This window comes from Drosophila innubila (assembly GCF_004354385.1).
Source record: "Drosophila innubila isolate TH190305 chromosome 2L unlocalized genomic scaffold, UK_Dinn_1.0 4_B_2L, whole genome shotgun sequence".
Taxonomy (NCBI): Eukaryota; Metazoa; Arthropoda; class Insecta; order Diptera; family Drosophilidae; genus Drosophila; species Drosophila innubila.
The window spans coordinates 3,181,074-3,205,985 of NW_022995372.1; the positions used below are offsets into that span (position 1 = coordinate 3,181,074).

General features: G+C 37.7%; 6 protein-coding genes across 9 annotated transcripts; 4 read left to right on the plus strand and 2 right to left on the minus strand.

Annotated features, from left to right (window-relative positions):
• Window positions 1-275: 275 nt before the first annotated feature.
• On the plus strand, window positions 276-5,424 carry LOC117780651 (splicing factor 3B subunit 1). The gene is made up of 3 exons (XM_034617268.1): window positions 276-393; window positions 564-1,270; window positions 2,046-5,424. The coding sequence occupies exons 1-3, from the start codon at window positions 366-368 to the stop codon at window positions 5,334-5,336; spliced, it is 4,026 nt and encodes a 1,341-aa protein (XP_034473159.1). The 5' UTR covers window positions 276-365; the 3' UTR covers window positions 5,337-5,424.
• An 806-nt stretch (window positions 5,425-6,230) lies between these two features.
• Window positions 6,231-7,674, minus strand: LOC117780581 (inositol polyphosphate multikinase). The gene is made up of 2 exons (XM_034617163.1): window positions 7,239-7,674; window positions 6,231-7,164 (listed from the first exon to the last, which is right to left on the minus strand). Exons 1-2 carry the CDS (start codon window positions 7,444-7,446, stop codon window positions 6,422-6,424), a joined length of 951 nt encoding a protein of 316 aa, XP_034473054.1. The 5' UTR covers window positions 7,447-7,674; the 3' UTR covers window positions 6,231-6,421.
• Window positions 7,675-7,963: 289 nt separating this feature from the next.
• LOC117780380 lies at window positions 7,964-9,030 on the plus strand. Its single transcript, XM_034616893.1, has 3 exons — window positions 7,964-8,149; window positions 8,217-8,527; window positions 8,588-9,030. The coding sequence occupies exons 1-3, from the start codon at window positions 8,089-8,091 to the stop codon at window positions 8,678-8,680; spliced, it is 465 nt and encodes a 154-aa protein (XP_034472784.1). The 5' UTR covers window positions 7,964-8,088; the 3' UTR covers window positions 8,681-9,030.
• Window positions 9,031-10,551: 1,521 nt separating this feature from the next.
• Window positions 10,552-11,962, plus strand: LOC117782046 (microfibril-associated glycoprotein 4-like). The gene is made up of 3 exons (XM_034618961.1): window positions 10,552-10,657; window positions 10,752-11,654; window positions 11,713-11,962. Exons 1-3 carry the CDS (start codon window positions 10,632-10,634, stop codon window positions 11,828-11,830), a joined length of 1,047 nt encoding a protein of 348 aa, XP_034474852.1. The 5' UTR covers window positions 10,552-10,631; the 3' UTR covers window positions 11,831-11,962.
• Window positions 11,963-11,995: 33 nt separating this feature from the next.
• Window positions 11,996-14,962, minus strand: LOC117782047. Of its 4 annotated transcripts, none has more exons than XM_034618964.1 (4): window positions 14,879-14,962; window positions 13,917-14,085; window positions 13,059-13,427; window positions 11,996-12,353 (listed from the first exon to the last, which is right to left on the minus strand). In XM_034618964.1, exons 2-4 carry the CDS (start codon window positions 13,923-13,925, stop codon window positions 12,069-12,071), a joined length of 663 nt encoding a protein of 220 aa, XP_034474855.1. In that variant the 5' UTR covers window positions 13,926-14,085; window positions 14,879-14,962; the 3' UTR covers window positions 11,996-12,068. The 4 variants fall into 4 exon arrangements, with proteins under 4 accessions (XP_034474855.1, XP_034474856.1, XP_034474854.1 ...); XM_034618965.1 differs by having other exon boundaries at window positions 13,917-14,068; window positions 14,879-14,893; XM_034618963.1 differs by having other exon boundaries at window positions 13,917-14,215; window positions 14,879-14,893.
• Window positions 14,963-15,632: 670 nt separating this feature from the next.
• Window positions 15,633-19,258, plus strand: LOC117780897 (homeobox protein orthopedia). Its single transcript, XM_034617586.1, has 4 exons — window positions 15,633-15,725; window positions 15,883-15,966; window positions 16,600-16,859; window positions 17,847-19,258. The coding sequence occupies exons 2-4, from the start codon at window positions 15,926-15,928 to the stop codon at window positions 18,650-18,652; spliced, it is 1,107 nt and encodes a 368-aa protein (XP_034473477.1). The 5' UTR covers window positions 15,633-15,725; window positions 15,883-15,925; the 3' UTR covers window positions 18,653-19,258.
• Window positions 19,259-24,912: the final 5,654 nt, after the last annotated feature.

Below are 24,912 nucleotides of genomic sequence, written 5' to 3' on the forward strand. Positions count from 1 at the left end.
TAAAAAGCTATTTAAACATATTAAAAAAGCTAGAAAAAGCGAGAAAGTTTTCAAAAAAATCCAGATAAAAAGTTATTATACTTTTAAGTTGTCTTTATCATTATTCCAGTAGTGAAAGGTATTTGTCGATCTCGGCATACCCATAGTACTTTACGTTTAAAGCCACTGCAAAAAAAATTGGCGGCAACGGCTAAAAAAAAATATCGCCCAAAAAAAATCTCTATCGATATATCAATGATATTTCGACAGCCCCACTTTGACATTAGTGCTGTGAAGTGTGCACATGTAAAATCACTTTACAATACTGTCGCAGAATTTTCATGTACGCGTTTTTCATACGTTTGTTGTCCTAGCAATTGATAAAAATGGAAAATATTCCGCGTACTCATGAAGGTAAGTGAAAAGCGCATATGCATAACGTGCAGAAGAGACAGCTGCTTTAGAATTGGCGTATGTCCAGCTTATATTAATGCCGCTTAAAGCATTATGTTGTTGTTGCTTTTGCCGTGTGTGTATGTGAAGAAGAAGAAAATCAATTTTAATGTATTAAATTTTCTGTGCAGATATTGAGGCGCAAATCTCGGATATACAAGCTAAGAAGACCGAATTGGCCAAGACCAATGCGGCGGCTGCCGGCGTCGGTTTGTTGGACAGCGGCGGATTCTTTGACTCAGATCTGTACGACGATGAGGGGGCTGGTGGGAAGGGGAAGGGGGCAAAAGGTCGATACGAGGGCTACAACACATCGATTGCAGCCAACGATGATGAGGGGGACGAGGATGAAGAGGAGGAGGACGATGGTTTCCCAGTGCCACAAAAGCGCACCACATACACAGCGCCCACGTCCGTGCTGAAAGACGTGATCCAAGGCAAGGAGGATGTGGATCCCATGGCAGACCGACGACGTCCCACAATCGCCGATCGCGAGGATGAGTATAGACAGAAGCGTCGTCGCATTATCATCTCCCCGGATCGTGCCGATCCCTTTGCCGATGGCGGCAAAACACCGGATGTGGGTTCCCGCACTTATACGGATATTATGCGCGAGCAAATGCTCAAGGGGGAAGAGTCGGAGTTAAGGCGTCGCATTATGGAAAAGTCCAAGGACGGCACTCTGGTCAAGTCCGCGTCCTCGGCGAATGGCGAGTCGGCGGCCAAGTCGGAAGGCGGACGCAAACGTGGACGTTGGGATCAAACGGTCAGCGAGAGTTTCATTCCCGCCAAAGTGGCAGCCACGCCCAGCAGCGCTGCCACTCCCACTTGGGAGGACGTGAGTACATTCCAAATTCAGATTTTTTCCGTTAGAATTTTACTAATTTTCGAACCTTGATTCAATTCATTACAACACAATAATTTTTTCAAACCAATTACATATTTTAATACAAAATACTTAATTTTGTTTATAAATTAACTAATATAATTTGTATCATAGTTGGAACTCATAATTCATTATGCATTCAAATATGATTAATTTCGTAAAAAAAAAGGGTCCCCCCTTTGAAATTTTGAAAATTCAAGACATTAAATCTCAAGTTTTCACTTTTAATCAACTCCTTATATCGTAGTTAGCATTAAAGAACACATTAAATTTGTTTCTGAGACCTTTAATTTTTTTGTAAAAAAATCGGTCTAAATTGGACCAAGATTTTGACTTGTAAAAATGCTAGAATAAAAGGTCTGACCAACTTCAAACACTCATAACTTTATTAAAACTCAACCGAATTTTAAGTGGAGTATCATTTTGATTTTGGTTTGGCTTCCAAATTCATTCTGCATTGAAATATGCATCGTTTAACATTTTTTTCATAATATTTTTTAATGTAGTTGAACATTTATCTCCTCTCTACAGTTGATTTAAACCACAAATCTAAACCTATTCCTAAGATTTTTAATTCTTTAAGATAATTTATTTCAACTTAGATTTTTTTAAACTCCAAACTTTTTAGTAATTCCTAGATTATTTTTCAATTTTTGAAGTCGAAAACTTGCTTAATTCTATAGAATAAAATCGAGAGAAATATACTAACTTGCATAATCTTCCACAGAAAACTCCTGGGGATCATCGCTGGGATGAGACGCCTGGTCACAAGGGAAGCGAGACTCCCGGAGCGACACCTGGACTCGGCACACGGATCTGGGATGCGACGCCGGCGCACGCGATGACACCGGGCCATGAGACGCCCGGACACGAGAAATCCGCACGACGAAATCGCTGGGATGAGACACCAAAGACGGAGCGTGAGACGCCCGGACACAGTGGCTGGGCGGAGACGCCCAAACCGGATCGCAGTGGCAGCGGCGCCAGCGGCGAGAGCATCTCCATTGAATCCACACCAGGAGCATCCAAGCGACGCTCCCGCTGGGATGAGACACCTTCGAATGCAACGCCGTCGATAACGCCCAGTAATTCCAATGCCATGACGCCCAGCATGACGCCACATGCCACGCCAGGACATGCCACTCCCCTTTTGACACCCGGCGGCAGTACGCCCGTGGGCATCAAGGCAATGGCCATGGCCACGCCTACACCGGGCGCCTTGGCGGCCATGACGCCGGAACAACTGCAGGCCTATCGCTGGGAGAAGGAGATCGACGAGCGGAATCGACCCTATACGGATGAGGAACTGGATCAGATCTTTCCGCCTGGCTACAAGATACTGCCGCCACCAGCGGGCTATGTTCCACTCCGCACACCCGGACGCAAGCTGATGGCCACGCCCACTCCCATCGCAGGCACACCCGCCGGCTTCTTCATCCAGCTGGAGGATAAGAATGCCAAGTTTATGGATAATCAGCCCAAGGGACAAAATCTGCCGTTTATGAAGCCGGAGGATGCGCAATACTTTGATAAGCTACTCGTGGATGTCAATGAGGATGCACTGTCGCCGGAGGAGCTGAAAGAGCGGAAGATCATGAAGTTGCTGTTGACCATTAAGAATGGTTCGCCACCAATGCGCAAGTCCGCACTGCGTCAGATGACGGACAAGGCACGTGAATTTGGTGCCGGACCGCTTTTCAATCAGATCCTGCCGCTGCTTATGTCACCCACGCTGGAGGATCAGGAGCGTCATTTGCTCGTGAAAGTCATTGATCGTGTGTTGTATAAATTGGATGATTTGGTGCGTCCATTTGTGCACAAGATATTGGTGGTGATTGAACCACTGCTGATTGATGAGGATTACTATGCTCGCATTGAGGGCAGAGAGATTATATCGAATTTGGCCAAGGCAGCGGGTTTGGCCACCATGATCTCCACCATGCGTCCGGACATTGATAATATCGATGAGTATGTGAGGAATACAACAGCGCGTGCCTTTGCCGTGGTCGCATCCGCCTTGGGAATACCCTCATTGTTGCCCTTCCTAAAAGCTGTGTGCAAGTCAAAGAAATCCTGGCAAGCACGTCATACAGGCATTAAGATTGTCCAACAGATTGCCATACTTATGGGCTGTGCTATATTGCCACATCTCAAGGCGCTGGTGGAGATTATCGAGCACGGTCTGGTGGATGAGCAGCAGAAGGTGCGAACAATTACAGCCTTGGCCATTGCCGCCTTGGCGGAGGCAGCCACACCCTATGGCATTGAATCCTTCGATTCGGTATTGAAACCCCTGTGGAAAGGCATCCGTACACATCGTGGCAAAGGATTAGCCGCGTTCCTCAAGGCAATTGGTTATCTTATACCGTTGATGGATGCAGAATATGCCAATTATTATACCAGAGAGGTCATGTTGATACTCATCAGAGAGTTTCAATCTCCGGATGAGGAGATGAAGAAGATTGTTCTGAAGGTGGTGAAACAATGTTGTGCCACCGATGGCGTGGAACCACAATATATTAAAGAGGAGATTCTGCCGCACTTTTTCAAGTTCTTTTGGAATCATCGCATGGCGCTGGACAGACGCAACTATCGCCAGCTGGTGGACACCACCGTGGAGATAGCCAACAAAGTGGGCACCTCCGAGATCATCAATCGTGTGGTGGATGATCTTAAGGATGAGAATGAACAGTATCGTAAAATGGTCATGGAAACGGTGGAGAAGATTATGGGTAATCTGGGTGCAGCGGATATTGATTCGCGTCTTGAGGAGCAACTTATCGATGGCATATTGTATGCCTTCCAGGAGCAGACCACCGAGGATGTGGTCATGTTGAATGGCTTTGGCACCATTGTCAATCAGTTGGGCAAACGGGTGAAACCATATTTGCCACAGATTTGTGGCACTATCTTGTGGCGTCTGAATAACAAATCCGCCAAGGTGCGTCAACAGGCAGCGGACTTAATCTCACGCATTGCTGTCGTCATGAAGACCTGTCAGGAGGAGAAGCTAATGGGTCATCTGGGTGTGGTGCTCTATGAGTATCTGGGTGAGGAATATCCCGAGGTGCTGGGCAGCATTCTGGGTGCACTCAAAGCCATTGTCAATGTCATTGGCATGACCAAGATGACGCCACCCATTAAGGATCTGCTGCCACGCCTAACGCCCATCCTGAAGAATCGACATGAGAAAGTGCAGGAGAATTGCATTGATTTGGTGGGACGCATTGCGGATCGTGGACCCGAATATGTTTCAGCCCGCGAATGGATGAGGATATGCTTTGAGCTGCTGGAGCTGCTAAAGGCACACAAAAAGGCAATAAGGAGAGCCACAGTGAACACGTTTGGTTACATAGCCAAGGCAATTGGACCACACGATGTGCTGGCCACACTTTTGAATAATCTGAAGGTGCAGGAGCGTCAGAATCGTGTGTGCACCACAGTTGCCATTGCCATTGTGGCGGAGACATGTCGTCCATTCACTGTTCTTCCCGCTCTCATGAACGAATATCGTGTGCCGGAGCTGAATGTCCAGAATGGTGTGCTGAAATCCCTCTCCTTTCTCTTTGAATACATTGGCGAGATGGGCAAGGATTATATATATGCGGTGTGTCCACTGCTGGAGGATGCACTCATGGATCGGGATCTGGTGCATCGTCAGACGGCCTGTTCGGCCATCAAGCACATGTCCTTGGGTGTCTACGGATTTGGCTGCGAGGATGCACTGACTCATCTGCTCAATTACGTGTGGCCGAATATCTTTGAGACGTCGCCACATCTGGTGCAGGCCTTTATGGACTCGGTGGATGGACTGCGTGTCTCGTTGGGCTCCATTAAAATATTACAGTACACGTTACAAGGTTTATTTCATCCCGCCAGAAAGGTACGGGATGTCTACTGGAAGATTTACAATTCATTATATATTGGTGGCCAGGATGCACTCATTGCTGGCTATCCGAGGATCACCAATGATCCCAAAAATCAATACGAGCGATACGAACTCGACTACATGCTCTAAATGGGACATACAGATTGTAATCTACCATTATAATTTTGATAAGTTTGAGAATACACATACAAATATAACACCAATTGTACAAAACCGAGTATTTATTCTATTTATTTTAGAGTCTTGGAAGCTTTTCTATGGACTTGAGCTGTAATTATAGTCCTAGTTCCCATTTACTTACAGAATTACTTGGATTTGGTCAAAGTTTGTCTTTTAGTAAGGCTAATTACTGGTCAATTACTGATTAATTCTTACGGTAATTAAACTTGAAATACCAATTACATAGTTACTGTTTTTTTTTATACTTTAGTTACGTTTACAAAATAAATACAACTTTTCTATTGGTAATTAAAGTTTAATTACCAACGAATTGATTTTTTTTTTTTGGGAAAGTACTTTATTATAGTTGCAGTACCTTTTACTTGATGGATTATGAACTTAACTACAATTTATTTATTTTTTGCTCAACCAAGTGTTAATTACTTATTAATTCTTTTGGTAACAAAACATAAATTGTTAATCAAATCCTTCGGGTTATGTTAATGCTTTTCTTTTCATAATCAAAGTTGAGTTTTTAAAGTAACTATAATTTTTCCTCTTTTTATAACTCTTATTTTTCTTATAAGACTGGAATTAACAAGAAATTGTAATTTTCAATTACCAAATATAAGTTTTGTTCTGATTAAGTATATTTTTTTGGTTTTAAAAAAAGTATTAAGATAGTTGATGCTATAATCTTTCTTTAATTACCAAATCGAATTAGCAAATAATCATAATTTTAAATACAATTTGTATTGGTAATAAATTTTGTTTTACAAAGTTGTTGTTATCAAATCTAATTACACTTTTTTAAATACAATTATTCTTTTGGTAATTAAAAGTTGATTACCAAGTAATTTTAAATGACATTTCTTAATTATTTAAACTTATTACCAAATATATAAATATATTTTTTGTTTTTTTGGTAATTAAACGTTGATTACCAAGTAATTGTTAATTACTTTCAGTAATTACAGCTCAGCTGTGGACTAATCTTTTGGCTTAGCGATAATACAATTGTGTGGGGATGTTTTAGAGATGGAGATCTCGGCCTGCTATCGCTGGAGCATTGACTCCACTATGTCAATGAGACTCTGCAGTCCGGCCATGTAATTGTGATCCGGTGCAGCATCTGCGGCGGGAAAGATGTGAGCAAAGTCAATGCAACGCACGCGTATCCATTGATCCGGCGCCACTGGCGGAGCAACTGTCTCCGACTGATGGTAGCCATTCTGTAAAGATTGCTCCGGCTTCTTTAGCTGCTGCAGCTGCTCAAAGTCATAGCAGATGAGCAGGGAGCTGGCATAAAAGTGGAGAAGACGCTGTCGCTTAAACCAGCTGCGTATGCTCCGAAGCTGGCGAAGCACCTCATGTAGCAGGGTATGACTTTCTTTACAGCTCACATTAAAGAAGAGCGCCAATGCCTGGTGGAATCCCTGCACATTTAGGCTCTTGCCATAATCTCTGCCATGACGGATGAGTCTAGGCTTGCCTGCTTGCTCCTCCGCTGGCTGATACACCTGAAAGCCGGGCAGACACAAGCCCAGCTCCTGTTTACAGATCACATACTTTTGCTCCTCGATGGCGCGCTTGTGTGGCGACGACAATGGATCCCAGGTGCGTCGTCCAACCTTCACGTCCATGACACAGGGATTACGCATGCCATGCGTCAGATCCTGCAGCTGGAGAAACGTATGCTCACGCTGATTCACAACCAGTTTGAGTTGGCCATAATAGCGTGGCACATACATTGAGAGCTCGGCCAGGAGAGCGGAGTCATTGGATTCATTGGAGTCACCTTTGCCGTTGAGTTCATTGCAGTTCAATGCACCTGTTCTCGTTGTTGTTGTCGCCAATGCCGCTGACAGTGACTCATAAAGTTGATCTCACGCTCGCCGCACTCCGGTTTACCCATTGGCTTGAACACACACCCCTCACCGCCCCCATCCTGCAGCAAACCGACAGCGGACGCATTGCTCGCCTCGAATCTGTGTCCGGCCACCTGTGTGCCCAGCTCTCGATAACCCAGCGGCACCGCTGGCATTGCCAACACTTTCTCCACTTGCTCCTGCTTTGCCATATTACAGTTCAGCTCAAGCTTGAGTTCAAGTCTGTTGTTGTTGAGTTGCTGACACTCAAAAATAAATCACAGACAACACAAAAGCCACAAACAGCGCAAATTACACAGCCAGTGTTGCAAAGCGAACCAACAATAAATATACAGGTTATACAGGTCAGCTGCTTGCTATTAATCAAGTCATATGCAATTGCGCACAATTCCAAATAATTAATTACTCAATTTTAGTTAATCACAAGGCAACATGCGTGGTTTTGCTTATATTTGTTTTTGGCGGCAGTTTATGATTAACAACAGTGCTGCACAGCACCGGCAGCTGTTGGGAAATTTATCGTAATGCAAGGTTATCGTTATCAGTTAATACGCGGGTGTGAATTGCAAAAAATTTGTTGCTTAGTTTTAAATTAGTTAGTTTTTATATTGCTTTTATTTTGTTATATATTAATTAAGATTTATTAATAAGTGTTGCAAAACGTTAGCTGCTTATTGGGAAATTATCGAAGTGCATAGTTATCGCTATCGGCCGATGCAAGTGTGAGGAGTGGTTTGTTGATGGCGTTGTTGCTATTTTAAACAATTACCAAGTTTATTTACCATTTTGTTATTGTTTAACTATAAACAAAGCAGCAACTTTTCTAATCAGCCATGTTGAAATCATGGCACATTGCATTGCTAGCGCTAATAGCCGTTTATTTGTGCGGACAGGGTAAGTATTGGTTGCCACACCTTAAACAAATGAATGACACATGTTGTTGTTGTTGTTGTTGTTGTAGTTCACTTTGCGTCCGGACTGGAGTGTTATGTGTGCTCCAATCAGACGGGCAACACGGAAAAGTGCCTCAACACCATCAAGACCTGCGAGTCCTTTGAGAATGTATGCGGCACAGAGATTCGTTGGGGCAGCCAGCCATATTTCTCCGAAGGAGCTCTCAAACAATACTATGTCTCGAAACGTTGCATGACCAAGGAGCAGTGCCAGTCGAAGCGACGCCGCTACATGCAGCTGTACTGCACCCACATCTGGTACGAGGATTGGGCCTGCAACGAGTGTTGCCAAGGCGACAGATGCAACTATTTTGTCATCGTAAGTGGGGCGTTGTCTTTCCAGCTTCAAAAAGAAACCTAATACTTGAATCATTTGCAGAGTGGCGCCACGAATCGAAGGGGCAACTTGCTTACTCTACTCGCCACACTGTCGGGCATTTGGCTGCTCATAAGGCGTGACTTAACGCCCTAAAACGAACAACGAACCTCATCAAGCTGCCTTTTTTGAACGCACACATTTTATATTCCAACGAAGCTCAGCAATTGTAAATCTTAATGTATTTGTAATTGTATTAGAATCTACTAAAAGTTAGTAGACTCAGTTCCGTCCATTTATTTGTAACTAATTGACACAAGTGCCTTTTTGCTACTTTTTATATAATTTCAAATATTCAATTTCTGTTCAAGTTATTTACAAAATTACTAAGACAAAAATGTATACATTTCCAAGTGAAAAACTTGCATGTTTAGATTTAGTAACTACACTCGAATCATCATAATCTCGACCCCTTTTGGTCCTAATAAAGCAAGTACTCAAGTAAATACTGTAGTCCTTTCGCACATATTCCAACGTAGCTAAGTAATTTAAATTGTATTAGAAACTTCCCATAGTTCAGCTAATTTTTATTGTCAATTTTTAACGTACCATGTGTATTGTTAAATTTTATGTAAACAGTATAATTTGTTGAATTGAATATGGACATGAATTTTATACAACATTTAAAATTTAAAAGCAAGTTTAATAATTAAATTTTACTCATGTAATTAAAATGTCGGTAATTTTCTTTTTGATACTTGTTTTGTTTCTCAGTAACAACAATTCACGTACTATAACTTTAAGTTTATATAAATAATTAAAATTTATACAAACAAAAGCAGCCAATATTACTAGCGAAATAAAGCAATTTTATGTAAAATGTGAAATAATTAGTAATGCAATTGAGTTAATTTTTATGACCCTGTACTTAAAAATGCAAGGGTTTCTTAAGATTATCAATAGGTTGAATAAGTTCAAGTTCATTATGAAATCTGATTAAATAATTAGGACAGAACTTAGAAATCCAAATTTATCAAAGTATTTTCTAAAAAGGTTATTCGCACAATTTTAATTCTATTATGTATAAATTTGAGATTCTCTTAGTGAATATTAATATAGGGCTATATATGTATGACAATGTAGATACATACTGTAACATGTATCGAATATATACATACATATATGTATATGTATTATATATTGAATGTATACATCTGAGCTATTTTGCAATAATAATCTAAGATTTAATAAGAATATTTGACTATGGGTTGTCAACAAAAAAATGAGTATATTTCGTTTGTCTGGAGTTCATGGGCAGTCATCCATAATAGAATATGGCTTATCTTCCATCTTGCTTCTGGATTACTTGCTGATTTTTGTGTAAGTCTAGTTTAAGAAAAAAATGTTGCCGGGGAACTGTGAGCTAAAATTATGTGAATGCAGATAAGACTATGAATATAAACAAGGGAGTAGGCAGCTTTGTGCGTAGGGGGGGCGGGGGGAGGGGGTGGCAAAAACAATTATTTTCTTTGTATGTCCACACAAAAATATCTAGAGATTTTTTAAAGAAATGATTTTAAAAATTTGAAAATTTCGGAGCTTACAAAATGTCAGTGATTTCATATTTTTGATATACAATATGTTTTTCCAAAGTCACTGAAGTCGACTGCCATAAAATGATTTAAAATCTCAACTATCATTAGTTATTAGCAGGCATGTTCTAAAAATGTTATAAAAAAGCATAGGAAAGCAATATTCTATGCACCAAAATGATTGAACAAAATAAAATTGATTTTCAAATAAAACAAAATTGTCCATCAGGTGTATTCTACAAGTTTATAAGAGCGATAAAGCAACCGAACCGAAACCTGAAAAAAAGAAACCATTGCTTTCAACTGTCTAATCTAAATGTATGTGATTACGACAATCGAATAAAAATTCAATTCTTCGCACCAAGTAAAATGTCGACTGAATCAGTCTTCTGAGGAATTCAGTGAAATTCAGTCGCAAAATGTTGCACAAAATAATTTGTTTAATCTTTGTAGTAAATTCATTTGTTTCATTTTCAAATGCAACTTTTATTCCTGAACGAAATGCGACGAATCCAATGAATTCCCAAATATCTGAGTTGAGGTAAGATCCTTTTTACTGTGAACAAGAGTCCACGCTAGTGACGAAAGCAGATCTCAGAAACCAGACAAAGTGAACAGATTTAATCATTTTTTAGAGCTGGTCAGAAACATCACGACAAGTTGATTGAGGGACTTTTCAAGGCAATGGATCTTCAAGTACTGAAAGCGGAACAGGATCGACAGGGGAAATTAATAGAAGATCTTGTTAAGGCAATGGATATTCAGAATCGTCAGGAAAAGTTAATAGACGGACTAGTTAAGGCAACGGATATTCAAAGTCTCAAAGCGGAACTAGAAGAACAGAAGAGAGATGGAGCTGATAAGGATTCGAAAATTAAATTCCTTACAGAGGAGCTGACGCGTCTGGCAAAACTAATGGGTGATCTTAATAAACAATTTAATAATCAATCTCTTACAGTGAAGCATGATGAACAGAAAATAGTGATAGAAGAAGTTGTTAAGGAATCGGATAAAGACAATTTGAAGCCCCAAACTGCCGATTGTACCGGTGCCAAGTCTAACGGGTTTAACGTAATGCTCCTCTCGAACTTTAGTAGTCAACCTTTTCAAGTGGCCTGTGATGAGGAAACTCAAGGAGGAGGCTGGACGATTATCCTGAGGCGGAGGGATGGAAGCGAGAACTTCTATCGGAACTGGACCGACTATAAAAAAGGATTTGGAGATTTGAGTGGCGAATTCTTCCTGGGGTTGGACAAAATCCATGCTATAACGGCAGACAGAAGTCAAGAGTTGCTTGTGGTCCTTGAGGATTTCGAGGGCAATGGAAGATTTGAGAAGTATGAGGAGTTTGCCATCGGAGATGAGGATCAACAATATGTCTTACACACTCTGGGTAAAGCGAGTGGAAATGCCGGGGATTCACTTCGTAGTCATTATGACTCGAAATTTTCAACGTTTGATCGAGATAATGATAAAAGCTTTTATAACTGCGCCGAAAGATACACTGGCGCCTGGTGGTACGAAAATTGTCACGACAGGTATGACGGAATGTTAATTGATTGTGAAAACTTTATTTCTAAACTTAAATTCTTGCAGCAATTTGGCAGGCAGATTTGGTGACAGTTCTGTTAGCAAGGGCATCAATTGGAAAGCTTTTAAGGGTTACAAAGACTCCCTCAGAAGAGCCGTGATGATGATTCGACCGAGAAAGTGAACACTAAGCTCGACAAAATCAAAAGCTGTTGCATAAATCTAATTTAATGGCTTCTGAGAATCGTTAATCTAAATTATGTTGACCTGAAGAGCTTCAAATTCAATAAATTCACTTAAATTGTCTTAAATTTGAGCACTTTTGTGATTAATTAACTAATATTTCTAATTTTTTAACAGCGCAATTTATTTTTCATTGGGTATAATTTTGAGTTCAGATTATAATTTGCAGTTGGAGTCGTTTAGTTGGTGCAGAAGCAGCCGGCGGTGACGGTGACAGTCCTGAACTGCCACTGCCAGGGTTGGGTCAACTCCTCGGTCAACCAGGGTCGGGACAATGAAGCTGATGACGTGGCCGCCTTTGGAGACGTCTGATCCGTGCCCAGTGTAAGCACCTTTATCTTATACTCGAGTGGTTTGCAGTTGGAGCCTCGTGTGCACTTGGCATCCAAAGCTGGACGAGATTCACAGATGGCGCTCATCAGATAACGTGGAAAATGGGCGCTGCCCAAGTCCATTAGATCGTTCTGTAAAAGAAAATTAAAATAAAATCAATTAAAAATTAAGATTCCTGATGAAATACACTTTTGATAGTAAATATAAATTATTTTTTTTTTTTTAAATTTTTGCCATATTTCAATACAAACAACAATTAATAAAATAAATAATGAATGTCTATTAAAAAACCAAATTGTTAAAAACTAACTCGCAACACGGCGGTCAGGAATTAATATTATATAGCTTTAAATTATTGAGTTGACTGATCAACAAACGAAAATATAAATAAAAATATTAACAAAGCAAGAGATAATTAATAAAAAAAAGTTAATTTATTGATTGACGACAGCGGGATTCGAACCGTCGCTTTCTCTGCAGCCAAAACAATAGTTCGATATTGCACTTGACTTAAAATATTAATACCTTTGTCTCATTATAATCGTTGTTTATAAACCGATCGTGTTGATTTTTTGTAGCAAACGTCCGCTTAGTATCACATATTTCGTGTGCCAAATATCAACAATGTAGTCTAAATTTTTTTGAAGTTATTTTGCTATTATCCATTTGCGCACAACATACTAGTATTGAGATTAAATTTGGTGCTCTAATTATGTTAGTCTCTGAGATTTATGTGTATATACGAACGGAAAGACATTGTCACAAACTTTAAGCCTCTTGTAATCTAAAGATGAATATCTGATGATCTGCTGGACAGGATTAAAGTAAAGACGCACCTTGACTTTGCAGTCGCAGCCCGCGGAATGGACATCGTTGCGTTTATTGGTCAAAAGATCCTCGTAGAAATCATTGTAGTACATTGGCGGCAGCTGGTAAGGAGTGAGAGCTGCCTCCGTCGGATGAGTTGGGGTCTGAGTACTCTGCACCAGTCCAAAGAGCGCATTTAACATCTTGGATGTGCCCGCATCCGAATCAATTGCCCCCGATTGCAGTGTTTCCAACTGTTCTGGGCAATCTCCTAGAAAACGACTGCAGCGCTTTGGCGGATTTCCAGCTAAAACCGGAGACGTCAGCTCGTCGTAGGCTGCAAAGCGATTTCCAGCGACAACACAATGCAGCATTAGAGCTGCTAGCAAAGTGGTCAACTGCAATAAAAATAAAAAATAATTTTCTTGAATTACTTAAAGAATATCTATCAAATACAATTTTTTTTTTACTATTATTAAAATATAAATCAAGTTTGATTATAATATAAATTAAAAAGAATAACATTTTTGTTTGTTTGAATTAAAAAAATTAAATAATTGAATACTTATTTCGATTTTTATATAAAAGCCATAATTCATTTCAATAGATGTTAATTATTATTTATAAATCAAAGATAGCTGTTGCACCATATTTTTAAATAAAAATTGAAGCTTAATTATTATTATCACAATTTTATTTTACCACAAGTATTGTTATAATCAACATTTCAAATAAAAATTTAGGGATTCATCCCATCTTTAAATAGTATGTCTTGGATTTAACCATTTGTTAAGATAATTTTTTTACGGTTAAATTTATTTAGACTTATTACTATTATTTCCAATTTCCGATTTATTTTTAGCTCCGTTTTTAGTCCAGCGACTTACCCATGGCATTGCTGGGTTCCGTGTCTGTCTAGAGTTGGGCGAGATTTGCGACTTTGACCACGTTTGTGGAACGCTTTTATAGCCTGGTCCAACAATGGAGGACGATTCTCTCGGATTACCTTTTGTGTGTGTGGTCCATTATGGTGCGTCACCTGGACAAAAGGGTCAACTGTTGACACAATAACAAAGGATTCAAGGGTGATGTGGAAAAGGGAGTTGAATTGCGAAGAGAGAAGGGAAAAGGTGTGGGTGTTAGTTCGCCTTAAGTGTCAGGAAGTGAGTGGAGAGGCAAATTCTAGCTATTTATAGAAGCTCCATTGAGTGTTTATGGAAGATAGCCGAAAAACGAGGGACAAGGATGTAATAATTATAATTTTTACAGTAAAAAATAATAATATAAAAATATATTTTGAAAAATTAAATTAAATATAAATATTTGTTGAACCCAAAAGATGCACATAAAAATTCATATAATAAATACTATGTATATATTTTTTTATATTTTTGAAAAAATTTCTATTTTTTATTATAATTTATTTATTTTTAAAATATTGAAATTTTCACCATAGTTATTATGAAAATAGAAATCATTTTACTTTTTAATTACATTTAAAATGTTTTGTATCATCAAATTATAGGAATTGAAAATGTAAGGTCTTTTATAATTTTGAATTAAAAATTTAATTTTAATTACTATTTTGTAGTTTTATTAATAAAATAAGAAAATACGAGCTGAAATTAATTTAACAACATTAAACAAACAAAATGAATAAAAATTCAACCTTTTTAAGTCATAACTTTTAGTATACATATAAAAAATCAATATTTATCTATTTCACAAGTTTTTTTTTTTATATTATTACTATTTAATAAGAGTTAAATTCAATTTTTGTAACAAAATATTTTAGGAATATTCTCATTCGTTTAGATTATTTCATTTGGGTTTGATTTGTATTCCTTACCCTTGTATGCGATCCCTGGAAAAAAGCAAGTGAGAAACCCAGTGACCCAGACATTTGTCACCCCCTCCACCCCTCCCAACAACATCTTCCCCCGCAGCAGACTAAGAGCAACTATGAGCTCATGTTGATGTCAGGCGGACTGACACTATAGAACTACCAAAAGAACATAAGTATACACTAGACCAAGTTCTAACGCCTCAGTTCAGGTGCATCAGGGGGGCGTTAAGGGGGCTAGGGGTTGTCCCAAGGCATTGTGGGGCTTCCTCAGTAACGAGGGAGAGCTTTTCCAGAGCGCAATCCTCTAGAAATTCTCGTTGTCGTTGTCAGTTCAAAACGCGTCGTTGCCTCGCATGGTTTACAGTTTGACGCGCACGCGACTCTCAAACTGTACGAATTTACTCTCAAACTGTTAAACGTTACTCTTTAAAACTGTAGTCAAAACGAAGCGAATGCGCGAGCAAGACGGCGAGAGTGAGAGTGAGAGCGACTGTGTGTGTGTGTGGAAGCTATGTGGATGCAGAGTTAGCATCCTAGCGGGATAACGATATAAATGGATGCTGTTTGGATTTCGTTGCATTTTTGAAGTGCATATTGTTGTTCTTCTTGTTGTTGCTACAGTTATCCGCTTGACGGGGTGGAAAAGCGAAAGAAAAGCAAGCGAAGTGTGTGAGAAGGGGAAGGGGAAGGGGCAGAGGCAGAGGGAGGGGGAGGGGGAAGAAGCCCCAAGAGTGCGCGCAGTTGTTGTCGTTACGAAAATCGTTAAAAAACAGAAAAAAATCGCTGTGAAAATGTCACGAATCAACTAAATAATCACACACACACACAAATACTGAAACACACACATACAGTATGTCAAGTAATTGTTTTGATAAAGAACAAACTTCATATATTTTAATTTGCAAAAAAAGCAATTTCATTGTTTTAAAACTATTTTAAAAATAAATATAAAATACATGATTTTTTATTTTGTCAAAACAATTATTTGACTAACTGTTTAAACATAGGAATATACGGGAAGTAGGCGTTTTGGACGCACTCAGGATACGCATGGACAAAGGCACAATGAAGCGCAAGCAGAGAAGATACAGGTAAAAATACGGAACATTTATGTCCCGGTAAGCGGTACATCTCTTCACCGAAAGTTTGCCTACTCTTAAACGGCTAAATGATTTAACGTCCTGTCGAGTCCCCCACTATAACACACCCAGTATGGCATTTTAACTGAATCGATCACAATTGACTGCATACTTTTAGGCGTACACCGCTTAAAACAGTTGTAACTTCCGCAATATATATTCAATCTTGATGCTCTGTCTGATGATTGATAATGCGATTTGGAAATATTCAGTCCAAAATAGACTTTTCTAATATTTTGCGCTTGATGAAGTCTTTTTTGCATTTTAAGAATACGAAAGTGAAGTCGCAAAATTTTGAATACGTATTTATTTATGTTTGGGAAACAACAATTTTTCTTTACAATGTGAAAATTCCATTAAAAAGGAACAAACGTAACTTGCCTTGAATTTTAGAAAAAAAAAAACAATGTTTCCCGAATTATCCTCAACCTCTTAACCCTATAACAGTCAGACGAACTAAATAATTCCAGACTTAATTTTCTTTCTATATTTTTATTATTTTTATTTACAAACTTTTTTTATAGAAAAGTAGACTTTTTAATTAAAAAAAATAATGTTTCTAAGTGTATTATTTTTCTTCCACAGAACCACATTTAACACACTGCAGCTGCAGGAGTTGGAGCGTGCTTTTCAGCGCACGCATTATCCGGACGTGTTCTTTCGGGAGGAGCTCGCCGTTCGAATTGAGCTGACGGAGGCTCGAGTCCAGGTTTGGTTCCAGAACCGGCGTGCCAAGTGGCGCAAGCAGGAAAAACTGGGCGGAGACTTCAAAGAGGGAACGGGTCTGGAGCTGGATGTGGCCTTTGACGATAGTGCGGTGCTAGGACAGCTGGACAACGCCTTGGGTAAGTAGGAATAACTATGATGAAAGGAAATCTTTATAATAATTATGACATAGAAGTTAATTCATATCTAGATCCAGAGGAATGTAAATTCTTGAACAAATTTAATAAATTTTGAATGCAGAATAAATTTAGAGGCTAAACCATGATCAAAATGACATTCCGCATGAAAATCGGTTTAGTTTTGACAAAGTTGAAGTTGGACAGACATTGGATCTAGTAACTATACAAGTCAAAATTTTCTTTCAATTTCCCATGATTTTTGACAAGAAATTGGAGCGTCTTAGAATCAAGTTAAAAGTGTTGTTTTATACTAATTACGATATAAAGAGTTGATTAAAAGCGAAAACTTGAGATTTAAAATGTTCAATTTTCAAAATTTCAAAGGGGGGACCCTTAGCATCGAAATCGAGATTTAGAGAAAAATAATTTTTTTCACGAATTAAATGAAATTTGAATGCAGAATGAATTTAGAGGGTAAACCATGACCAAAATAACATTCCACTTGAAAATCGGTTGGGTTTTGACAAAGTTATGACAGTTCGAAGTTGCTCAAACCTCTGACCTAGCAACCTTACAAGTCAAAATAATTCTTAATTTTGACATGATTTTGTACAAGAAAATGAAAGGTCTCAGAATAAAGTTTAAACTGTTGTTTTATGCTAATTACGATATACGGAGTTGATAAAGAGCGAAAATTTGAGATTTAAAATTTTCAATTTTCAAAAAGCATCAAAAGCGAGATCTAGAGGAAAATTATTTTTTTTCACGAATTAAATAAAATTTAAATACAGATTGAATTAAGAAGCTAAACCATGATCAAAATGACATTCCACTTGGAAATCGGTTAGGTTTTGACAAAGTTATGATAGTTGGAAGTAGGTTAGCTTTGACCTAGCAACTTTACCACTTCCCCAATATTGGTATTCTTAGTATAAACTGTTAAAATTCTTGTATGGAATTTTTTGACTTACTCTCTTAACTTTGCAGCTGGTGGAGGGACTCTGCTGCCAGATACGCCACCACAGTCTTCCAACTCGCTGGATAACGAGCTTAAGGCACCTTACGGCACAGGAGGATTATCGCCATCGAGACTCTCACCAAATATCTTTCTCAATCTCAACATTGATCATCTGGGGCTGGAACGTGGTGGCAGCGGTCTGTCCATGGAATGGTCCACCTATCCGCCGTCCACGCCGTCCACACAGCCGGAGCTGGCGACGCATCCTCAGCATGAGGAGCTGCATCCACAACCGCACCAGCAACAGCAGCCGCAACAGCAGCAACATCAGCAACAGCAGCAGCAGGAGCAACAGGTTTGCCACTTGGATGCAGTGCAGCATCAGGCGCTGGCCAATGCCTTTGGCACATCCCTCGATCTGGACATGAACGACGGCTGCTCCGCCTACGATGAGATGAAATATCTCAGCGTCGATCAGTTTACGATCGATAGCTTCAAGGCGGATTGCATTCTCAGCATGGAGCACGCTCTGGCCATGGAGGATAAACAAGCTCCGTTGACGCACGTCTCCTCAGCCTACGAGAGTCACTCCTTGGCCACAGACAATGGTGTGCTCCATTCGCTGTGCCTGGACATGGGCATGTCATCCAACTTTGGTGGACTCTCTTTGCTCACCTCCCACGTCACGGACTCCGAGACGCAACCCAAATCGCCGCCATCGCTGCTTGTCCTCGATAAGACTCTAAATCTGCCCCTGGATGGCATCGGAGATCTTGTGGAGCAACTGCATCATCATCATCATCACGACGTTGGAGTTGGCGGCGACTTGGTTTAAACATTATTCTAGAACAATTCTAAGCATACTATAGTTAATGTTATTCTATCCTAGCTGTAATCTCTCGACTTTCATACTCTTTTCAGATTAAGGAAAAAAAATGTTTAAAGATCAATTAAGAAAGAAATCTGAGTATTAGCTGAAATATTTCAGTTTGGTGTATGTGTATTCCACTGAAAAGAGTATCCTAGCTTCGGTGTGTATTGAAGTTTTCTAAAGAGTAATTTCCAAAATATCCTTGCAGGCATAATTATTATTATAATTATTCTACCTTATTAATGAAGACAGTTTAGTTAGATGAATTTCAACTTTGTCAGTGTGTCCTGTTAACTTCAAAGTAAACATAGCTCATAGACATTTTTCTAGTTTTGTAAAAATTAAATACCCTTGGGTGGAAGAGGTTTTAGGGTTTTAGGGTATAAGGTATTTAAAATTATGTGTCGAAATTAGTGATGTAATTCCAAACTGTGAGTTGAGTTTAAAATCGAAATCTAACAATCGAAAAAAATCGAGTTGTCGGTCAATCGGCAAATAATACAGAGAGTCACATATATCGAGTTTTCCAATTCACTTTCTTTTTTTTTTAAGTTTCAAGGGGAATGTATGAAAAAAATAGACAGTGATGGAAAAATTGAAACAATTTCAATTTAGATGCAGAATCGAATTAGTGATTAAATAATAATACAGCTAATATTTGACAAAAAAATCGGTTAAGTTTTGACAGTTTAAAGTTTTAGATAAAAATCGAGTTTTGTATGTATTTTGATTCACCCGTTAGGGAATTTAATACCAACTTAAATTTAGAAAAGTTGTGGAAAATTTCAAAATCAAACAATTTTACTATAAAACATTGTTACAGGTTTTTGGGAATAGTTTTAATAAATTAATTCCCTTCAGTGCGAAAGAAAAACCTTGCATATTTTGTAAATATTAAAAAATTTGACTTAGAAAGAAGGAAAATAAAATGATTTGGTAAATGAAATCTTTGAAATGTAATTTTTAGAAACTTCAAGAAATTTCATTTAGAAAAAATAAATTGAAAATGTCTGCAAGGGTATTCAAACTTCGGCTTGACCGAAGGCATAGCTGTTCCAACTTGTTTTCTAGTCAATTCACTGAGCAATGTTATTAATGTGAGAGGCGGGGCAGGTCTCAAAATATACTTATATATATATATAAAAAGTGGAAAACATTGAAACATGCCGTGTAATTGCTATATGACTACTTCCCTCTCACTCTCTCAATCTCTCTCTCTGAAACTTATTTGTGCTCATTCCTTAAATGATACCCTGATGTGCTCCATGTTTCCTATGGATTCACATGGATTGCTGGCACACACACTTCTTGGTAACAAAGGACGACGCCAAAATATGTTTTCTCTTCTTGCTCCTTACTCCTCTTAGACTAGTTGTATTTGTGGCTCGGATTAGAGCCAACTAATTGTATGATTTGAATGGATTTCGGGTTTCTCTCGTTGTTTGTTTGGAAATAACATTTGCTTTTCAACAATTGCCCCCAAGGCCAAAACGTATATATAGTTCCTACACATTGACCTCATAATCCTCGCCTGACTAGCAGCTCCCTCTTCCCTTCCGCCCTTACTTTTAATTCCCTTCTTTCCTTTTTTAGCTGTAATTTCCATTTAGCGTCATTAACGCCATGGCGAAATCCTTTGTCGAAAGCTGCATTGAAGGCCTAAGTCCGGAAAAATCTGCTCGGGATGTCCTTTGAGCGCGGTTTTAAATAAGCTCCGACGAGGACTCGACATCAACTCTCAGCTCAACACTTTGATAAGCTCTTTGTGGATTTGCCAATGGATGGACCTGCTCACCTTGGTTGGAATAAAACACAGAATTATGCTGGAAGCCATTTTCTGGCTTATACACCGTGAGAAAGAAGTCATACTAAAAAAGTGCAATGGCGTTTCTTATAAGTAACAAAAATTCATAGATTAAGGGCTGGGATATCAATGTATTCTTAAATTTTATCAAAGATATTTTTAAATCTGCCTTAATTTCTAAACATTTTACGTCAAAATTTTTTGGATATAGTTATTAGGCATTAAAAAGCCGGTTCTAGGCTCAAAATAATATTTATGTAAGCAAAATGTATCTTAAATTAAGCACGGAATGGAGTAGACCCTAAATTTCCGTCGGCGGAAAGTTTTCTATGGAATAGCTGTCAAATTCATCTTCTTTTTACGGTACCGTTTCTTTATATGGAGTTTAGACCCACCAGAACGGTTCTGACCTACTGGATACGGGCCTTTAATTGTAAAAAAAAATATAAAAAATTCGACAAAACTCGATATTTAAATTTTTTAACTAATCTGATACAGCTATATAATCTATTAAGAGACCAAATATTCATCAGAATGTTATTCCGCATGAATATCGGGTTAGTTTTGACATACAAGCGTATGTTTATACGTATACCTTAGCTACCTATACCCTACGTATAGCTATAGCTTTTCTATTGCTTTTCATAAAATTGAAAAATTTTAAAATACTTATATCCGATTTTCAATGTCAAGTTTTCTATGTCAGAGATATTTTGACGCAAAATGTATGGAATGTTTTGAAAATATTTCTTTTACAAAATTAAAGTTAACATTAAAAAATAGGCCTTATTATTCTTTTAACGTAAGTTAATGTACTTCAAATAAGATGAAAATCCTGAACTATAATGTGTTCGAACTCCGTGCGAAAGAGTGAAAAAAAAGCTTGAGATTTTCGCACTGTGTAGAAGATGACACAATAAGCTATTTGCTGATGAGCTGACACTCAGCGGGTGTCCTGGCCACAGCGAGGCCACATTCCGGTCATTGACTGGTTGCCATTGGATAATCCTCGCAACAATCCTCGATGCACTGAAGCGCAAATGTCTCTGGGGGAGGGTTGAAATGTCAACTTAACCCCTAGTTTTTCTTTCCATTTTCGACTCACAGTTGCTTGTCAGACATGCACACACATGATTTGAAATTAATCGAAAATATTTCTTGCATATCCTTGGCAGTCCTTGCAGTCCTTGAGGCTGTGTGCACAAGGACCACAAACTTTAATCGATAGTCAAATAAGCGAGGACGTCGAACCAAAAGGGAGAACAATGTCTGGCCCACTTTCATAAGGATCAAACAAGGACAATGGCGATGATGACGATGACGATGATGATGGCGTGTCCTGAATCCTGCTGCCTTGCACTCCTGCTTCCTGCCTTTGTGTTGTGTAATTTCTCTAACGTTTTGTTTATATTTTATATTGAATTGCCCTCGAGCCGCATAAACGCAATAATCGCACATTTTATGGATTAAACTCACCTGCTCAACTGCTAATCTATTCAAAATTTAGCCAGCAGCTAAAATGTCTGGTTTATGCTGCATTTTGACTGAGAGAACTGAAATTCAGCTGGTCAACGAGTCTGAAAATAGAAATAATTGCAGCGAACTTTCTACACGCTCTGAAAAATATATATTAGAATTATAGCATGATGTAAAATGTTTAAATTTCTTAAATATGTGATGTAAGGGTTTATTATATTAATTGAGAATACTTTAATAATTGTTACTTATTTCCAAAACTCGGCGGGGTTTTTATATATTTTTTTGAAACTAAAGCCCATAGTGTAAACTGTTTTTTTTTCCAAAGTATATTTTTTTAATATTATTCAAGTACAATGTAATAATTGCACCTCATTTTCAAAAAGCTGCACAACTAAAAATTTTTGTTTTAATTTTTTTGCTTAAGTCCATGGTGTAAACTTTTGGATTTTTGTTTTTTATAGGGTATTTTTTTATTATTATCCCTTTTAAGTTATCATTGAATAATTCTTCAACAACTTAAATTAATTAAAGTTTTTTTTTATATTCTATCCCATTATTTTATCATTTTAAACTGAAATGTCACATTGATTGTTAAAATTGATATTAGTTTATTTTTCCGAGTATTTTCCCCGATCATATCTTTACATATACATATTTCTAAAATAACTCAAAATTTATGTTGGTTTTTTTACCATACAGCACAGTGCTGGAATTTTTGGTTTTTCCAGCCTTTTTTTTTATTAAGTATTAATTATTTTGAAATATATGTTAAAAATCATTTTTATCTTTCAACTATTTTTGCTTACTTATTGCCTGACTTGAGCAGTAAATTGCAATATCTAAACGGTAAGTTTGTTCTAGGGTACTTATTAAACCACTTAGTTATATAAAGATCTCAAGGAAGGAGAGAATCCAACAGAAAATAAAATTTTTGTTTATAAAAATTGGAAAGTGAATAGTGTTACATTTTACTTCAAATTTTGAATGATTTTTAACAATCAGTATGCCGATATTCAAGGGTATTACGGCATTATATTAAATATGGACTGGGCTTGAAATAAGTTACTGAGTTATTCATGATGCATATGAAGTGCTGAACTCGTTATAAAGCAATATCAAGTAATGAAATATTAAAATCAATGCGACTCCAACAGAAAAGCCCCTCCCTTCCCCTTCCCCACACTTGCCAACGAGGTGTTCATGTGAATAAATTGCAATTAACAATATTTTTATTTCAACAAACGAAACGGTGGCGCCTCTGTCAGTTGCCACGCCCCTTACGCCCCTCTGTCCCTTTGTTCAATGCCGGAAAGGATTCGCATATAAAAAAAGGCTCTCATTTAATTAAAGTCAAATTTAATGGGTAAATATTTCATGTGCGCCATATAATGGTATATATGTACATATGCAAATATGTGTGTGTAAAAAAAAAAAATATGACGCTTAAATGTTGGTATAATTTTTATTTTTAAAACAAAAAAAATACTTTGCATTGTGTGTGTGCAGTGTAAATAGCGCATGAAATGGGAAAGGAAGTTTCGGGGTGTAGGACGCGAGCGTATATTAAATTTCGTGTTGATAGAGAAGCAAAAAAAAAAAAATAATAGGAGAAAGAGAAATAATAAAATACAAAGCGTGCACTAGAAAAACAAAAAAAAAAAAAACATCTGGAAATTAAAATAAAGTGAAGAAATCAAAATTAATAGACTGCAAATATTTGTAGATTTTTACACGAACTATTAACTTTTAGGGCCTACCAATAGATCTAAATATGGGGTAGAACAGCCTGAAATTCGAGATGTCATCGCAGGCAGAAAAAGAATACAGAATAAAGCAAAGAGAAGAGAAAGGAGAGCAGACAAGAGACATCGACCTATGTAAATAGTCCGCGTCAGTGATGTCAAGAAAAATAGACGTTAAAAGAAATCTAGATTTTCCAGCAAAAAAAAAAAAAAATCTAAAAAGAACTGATGTGTTTTCAAAAATTTTAAATTATTTTTCATTTATTTTCAAAGTTATTTCACCGAATGGATCTCATCATAATAATTTTTTTATAGTTCTAAAAACTTTAAGCAACTTAATATAAATAGAAATTATATCTTTAAAATCAAGTTAAGGAATATTTTTTGCTTGCAAAATGATATATGTGAACTTATTTGAGAACTAATACAATTTCTTGACATACTGAATATTTTGTAAGGGTAAGAAAAGATAAATAAATTTGGCGTTTTAAAAAAAGCCAGTTTTGACGGGAAAAATCTGTTGTGGTAACACTGGTCAGCTTGGACAAGGCAGTGAGAGCGAGATACAAAATGGCGACGGCAATGAAACGATGTTGAGCAAAATGAGCAGTGAACAATAAATGAAGGTGGAGAGTAACAGGATGACAGAAAGGAGAATGGAAAGAAATGATGGAAAGGGGGGATGTAGTGTAAATTTGAATTTTGGTCACCTGGCTGACTAACTGACTTGACTATCGTTACGTCTGCTCAAAGGAAAATAACAAGGCAAGGATATCGACAAAGAATCGAAAAAAAAGAAGAAAAACAGAGTGAAAAATTTGCTAGAGGACAAATTGGCAGCCAGCCAAGAGGAGATGGTCAAGATTGGTGAATGAAGCTGCTCTCTAAAGCGAAAGGCATGACAACAGCAACAACAATAACAACAGTTTGTAGGAAAGCCTGCAGTTGAGCGAACACGACTTTGAGAGACTCTGTACAAATAAATAAATTAAATATTGTTAATGATGCAATCAAAAAATAATGAATAAATCTGCTGTGGTAGTCTAGTGTATGCAAATAATATTAATCGTATCGGATTTCCGAAATAAATCTGTTTCCTTTTTTTTTGGAAACCATCTAAACAATATTTAAATTAATTTAAAAATACAATTTTCAAATCTAAATTTTTTTTTTATTATTTAACTTTTAAGTTTATTATC

Excerpts from the sequence above, each read along its gene's own strand:
- LOC117780581 (XM_034617163.1), bottom strand. The coding sequence starts at position 7,446 with ATGGCAAAGCAGGAGCAAGTGGAGAAAGTGTTGGCAATGCCAGCGGTG. Across the intron at positions 7,165-7,238 it reads GCGTGAGATCAACTTTATGA|GTGACTCCAATGAATCCAAT; the intron begins GTCACTGTCAGC and ends TCAACGGCAAAG.
- LOC117782046 (XM_034618961.1), top strand. The coding sequence starts at position 10,632 with ATGAATTCCCAAATATCTGAGTTGAG. Across the intron at positions 10,658-10,751 it reads TCCCAAATATCTGAGTTGAG|AGCTGGTCAGAAACATCACG; the intron begins GTAAGATCCTTT and ends ATCATTTTTTAG. Across the intron at positions 11,655-11,712 it reads TACGAAAATTGTCACGACAG|CAATTTGGCAGGCAGATTTG; the intron begins GTATGACGGAAT and ends AAATTCTTGCAG.
- LOC117782047 (XM_034618962.1), bottom strand. The coding sequence starts at position 14,932 with ATGTCTGGGTCACTGGGTTTCTCACTTGCTTTTTTCCAGGGATCGCAT. Across the intron at positions 13,428-14,878 it reads TCCAGGGATCGCATACAAGG|TTGACCACTTTGCTAGCAGC; the intron begins GTAAGGAATACA and ends TTTTTATTGCAG. Across the intron at positions 12,354-13,058 it reads GCTGCGACTGCAAAGTCAAG|AACGATCTAATGGACTTGGG; the intron begins GTGCGTCTTTAC and ends TTTCTTTTACAG.
- LOC117780897 (XM_034617586.1), top strand. The coding sequence starts at position 15,926 with ATGGACAAAGGCACAATGAAGCGCAAGCAGAGAAGATACAG. Across the intron at positions 15,967-16,599 it reads CGCAAGCAGAGAAGATACAG|AACCACATTTAACACACTGC; the intron begins GTAAAAATACGG and ends TTTCTTCCACAG. Across the intron at positions 16,860-17,846 it reads ACAGCTGGACAACGCCTTGG|CTGGTGGAGGGACTCTGCTG; the intron begins GTAAGTAGGAAT and ends TTAACTTTGCAG.
- LOC117780380 (XM_034616893.1), top strand. The coding sequence starts at position 8,089 with ATGTTGAAATCATGGCACATTGCATTGCTAGCGCTAATAGCCGTTTAT. Across the intron at positions 8,150-8,216 it reads CGTTTATTTGTGCGGACAGG|TTCACTTTGCGTCCGGACTG; the intron begins GTAAGTATTGGT and ends TTGTTGTTGTAG. Across the intron at positions 8,528-8,587 it reads GATGCAACTATTTTGTCATC|AGTGGCGCCACGAATCGAAG; the intron begins GTAAGTGGGGCG and ends AATCATTTGCAG.
- LOC117780651 (XM_034617268.1), top strand. The coding sequence starts at position 366 with ATGGAAAATATTCCGCGTACTCATGAAG. Across the intron at positions 394-563 it reads TATTCCGCGTACTCATGAAG|ATATTGAGGCGCAAATCTCG; the intron begins GTAAGTGAAAAG and ends TTTTCTGTGCAG. Across the intron at positions 1,271-2,045 it reads CCACTCCCACTTGGGAGGAC|AAAACTCCTGGGGATCATCG; the intron begins GTGAGTACATTC and ends AATCTTCCACAG.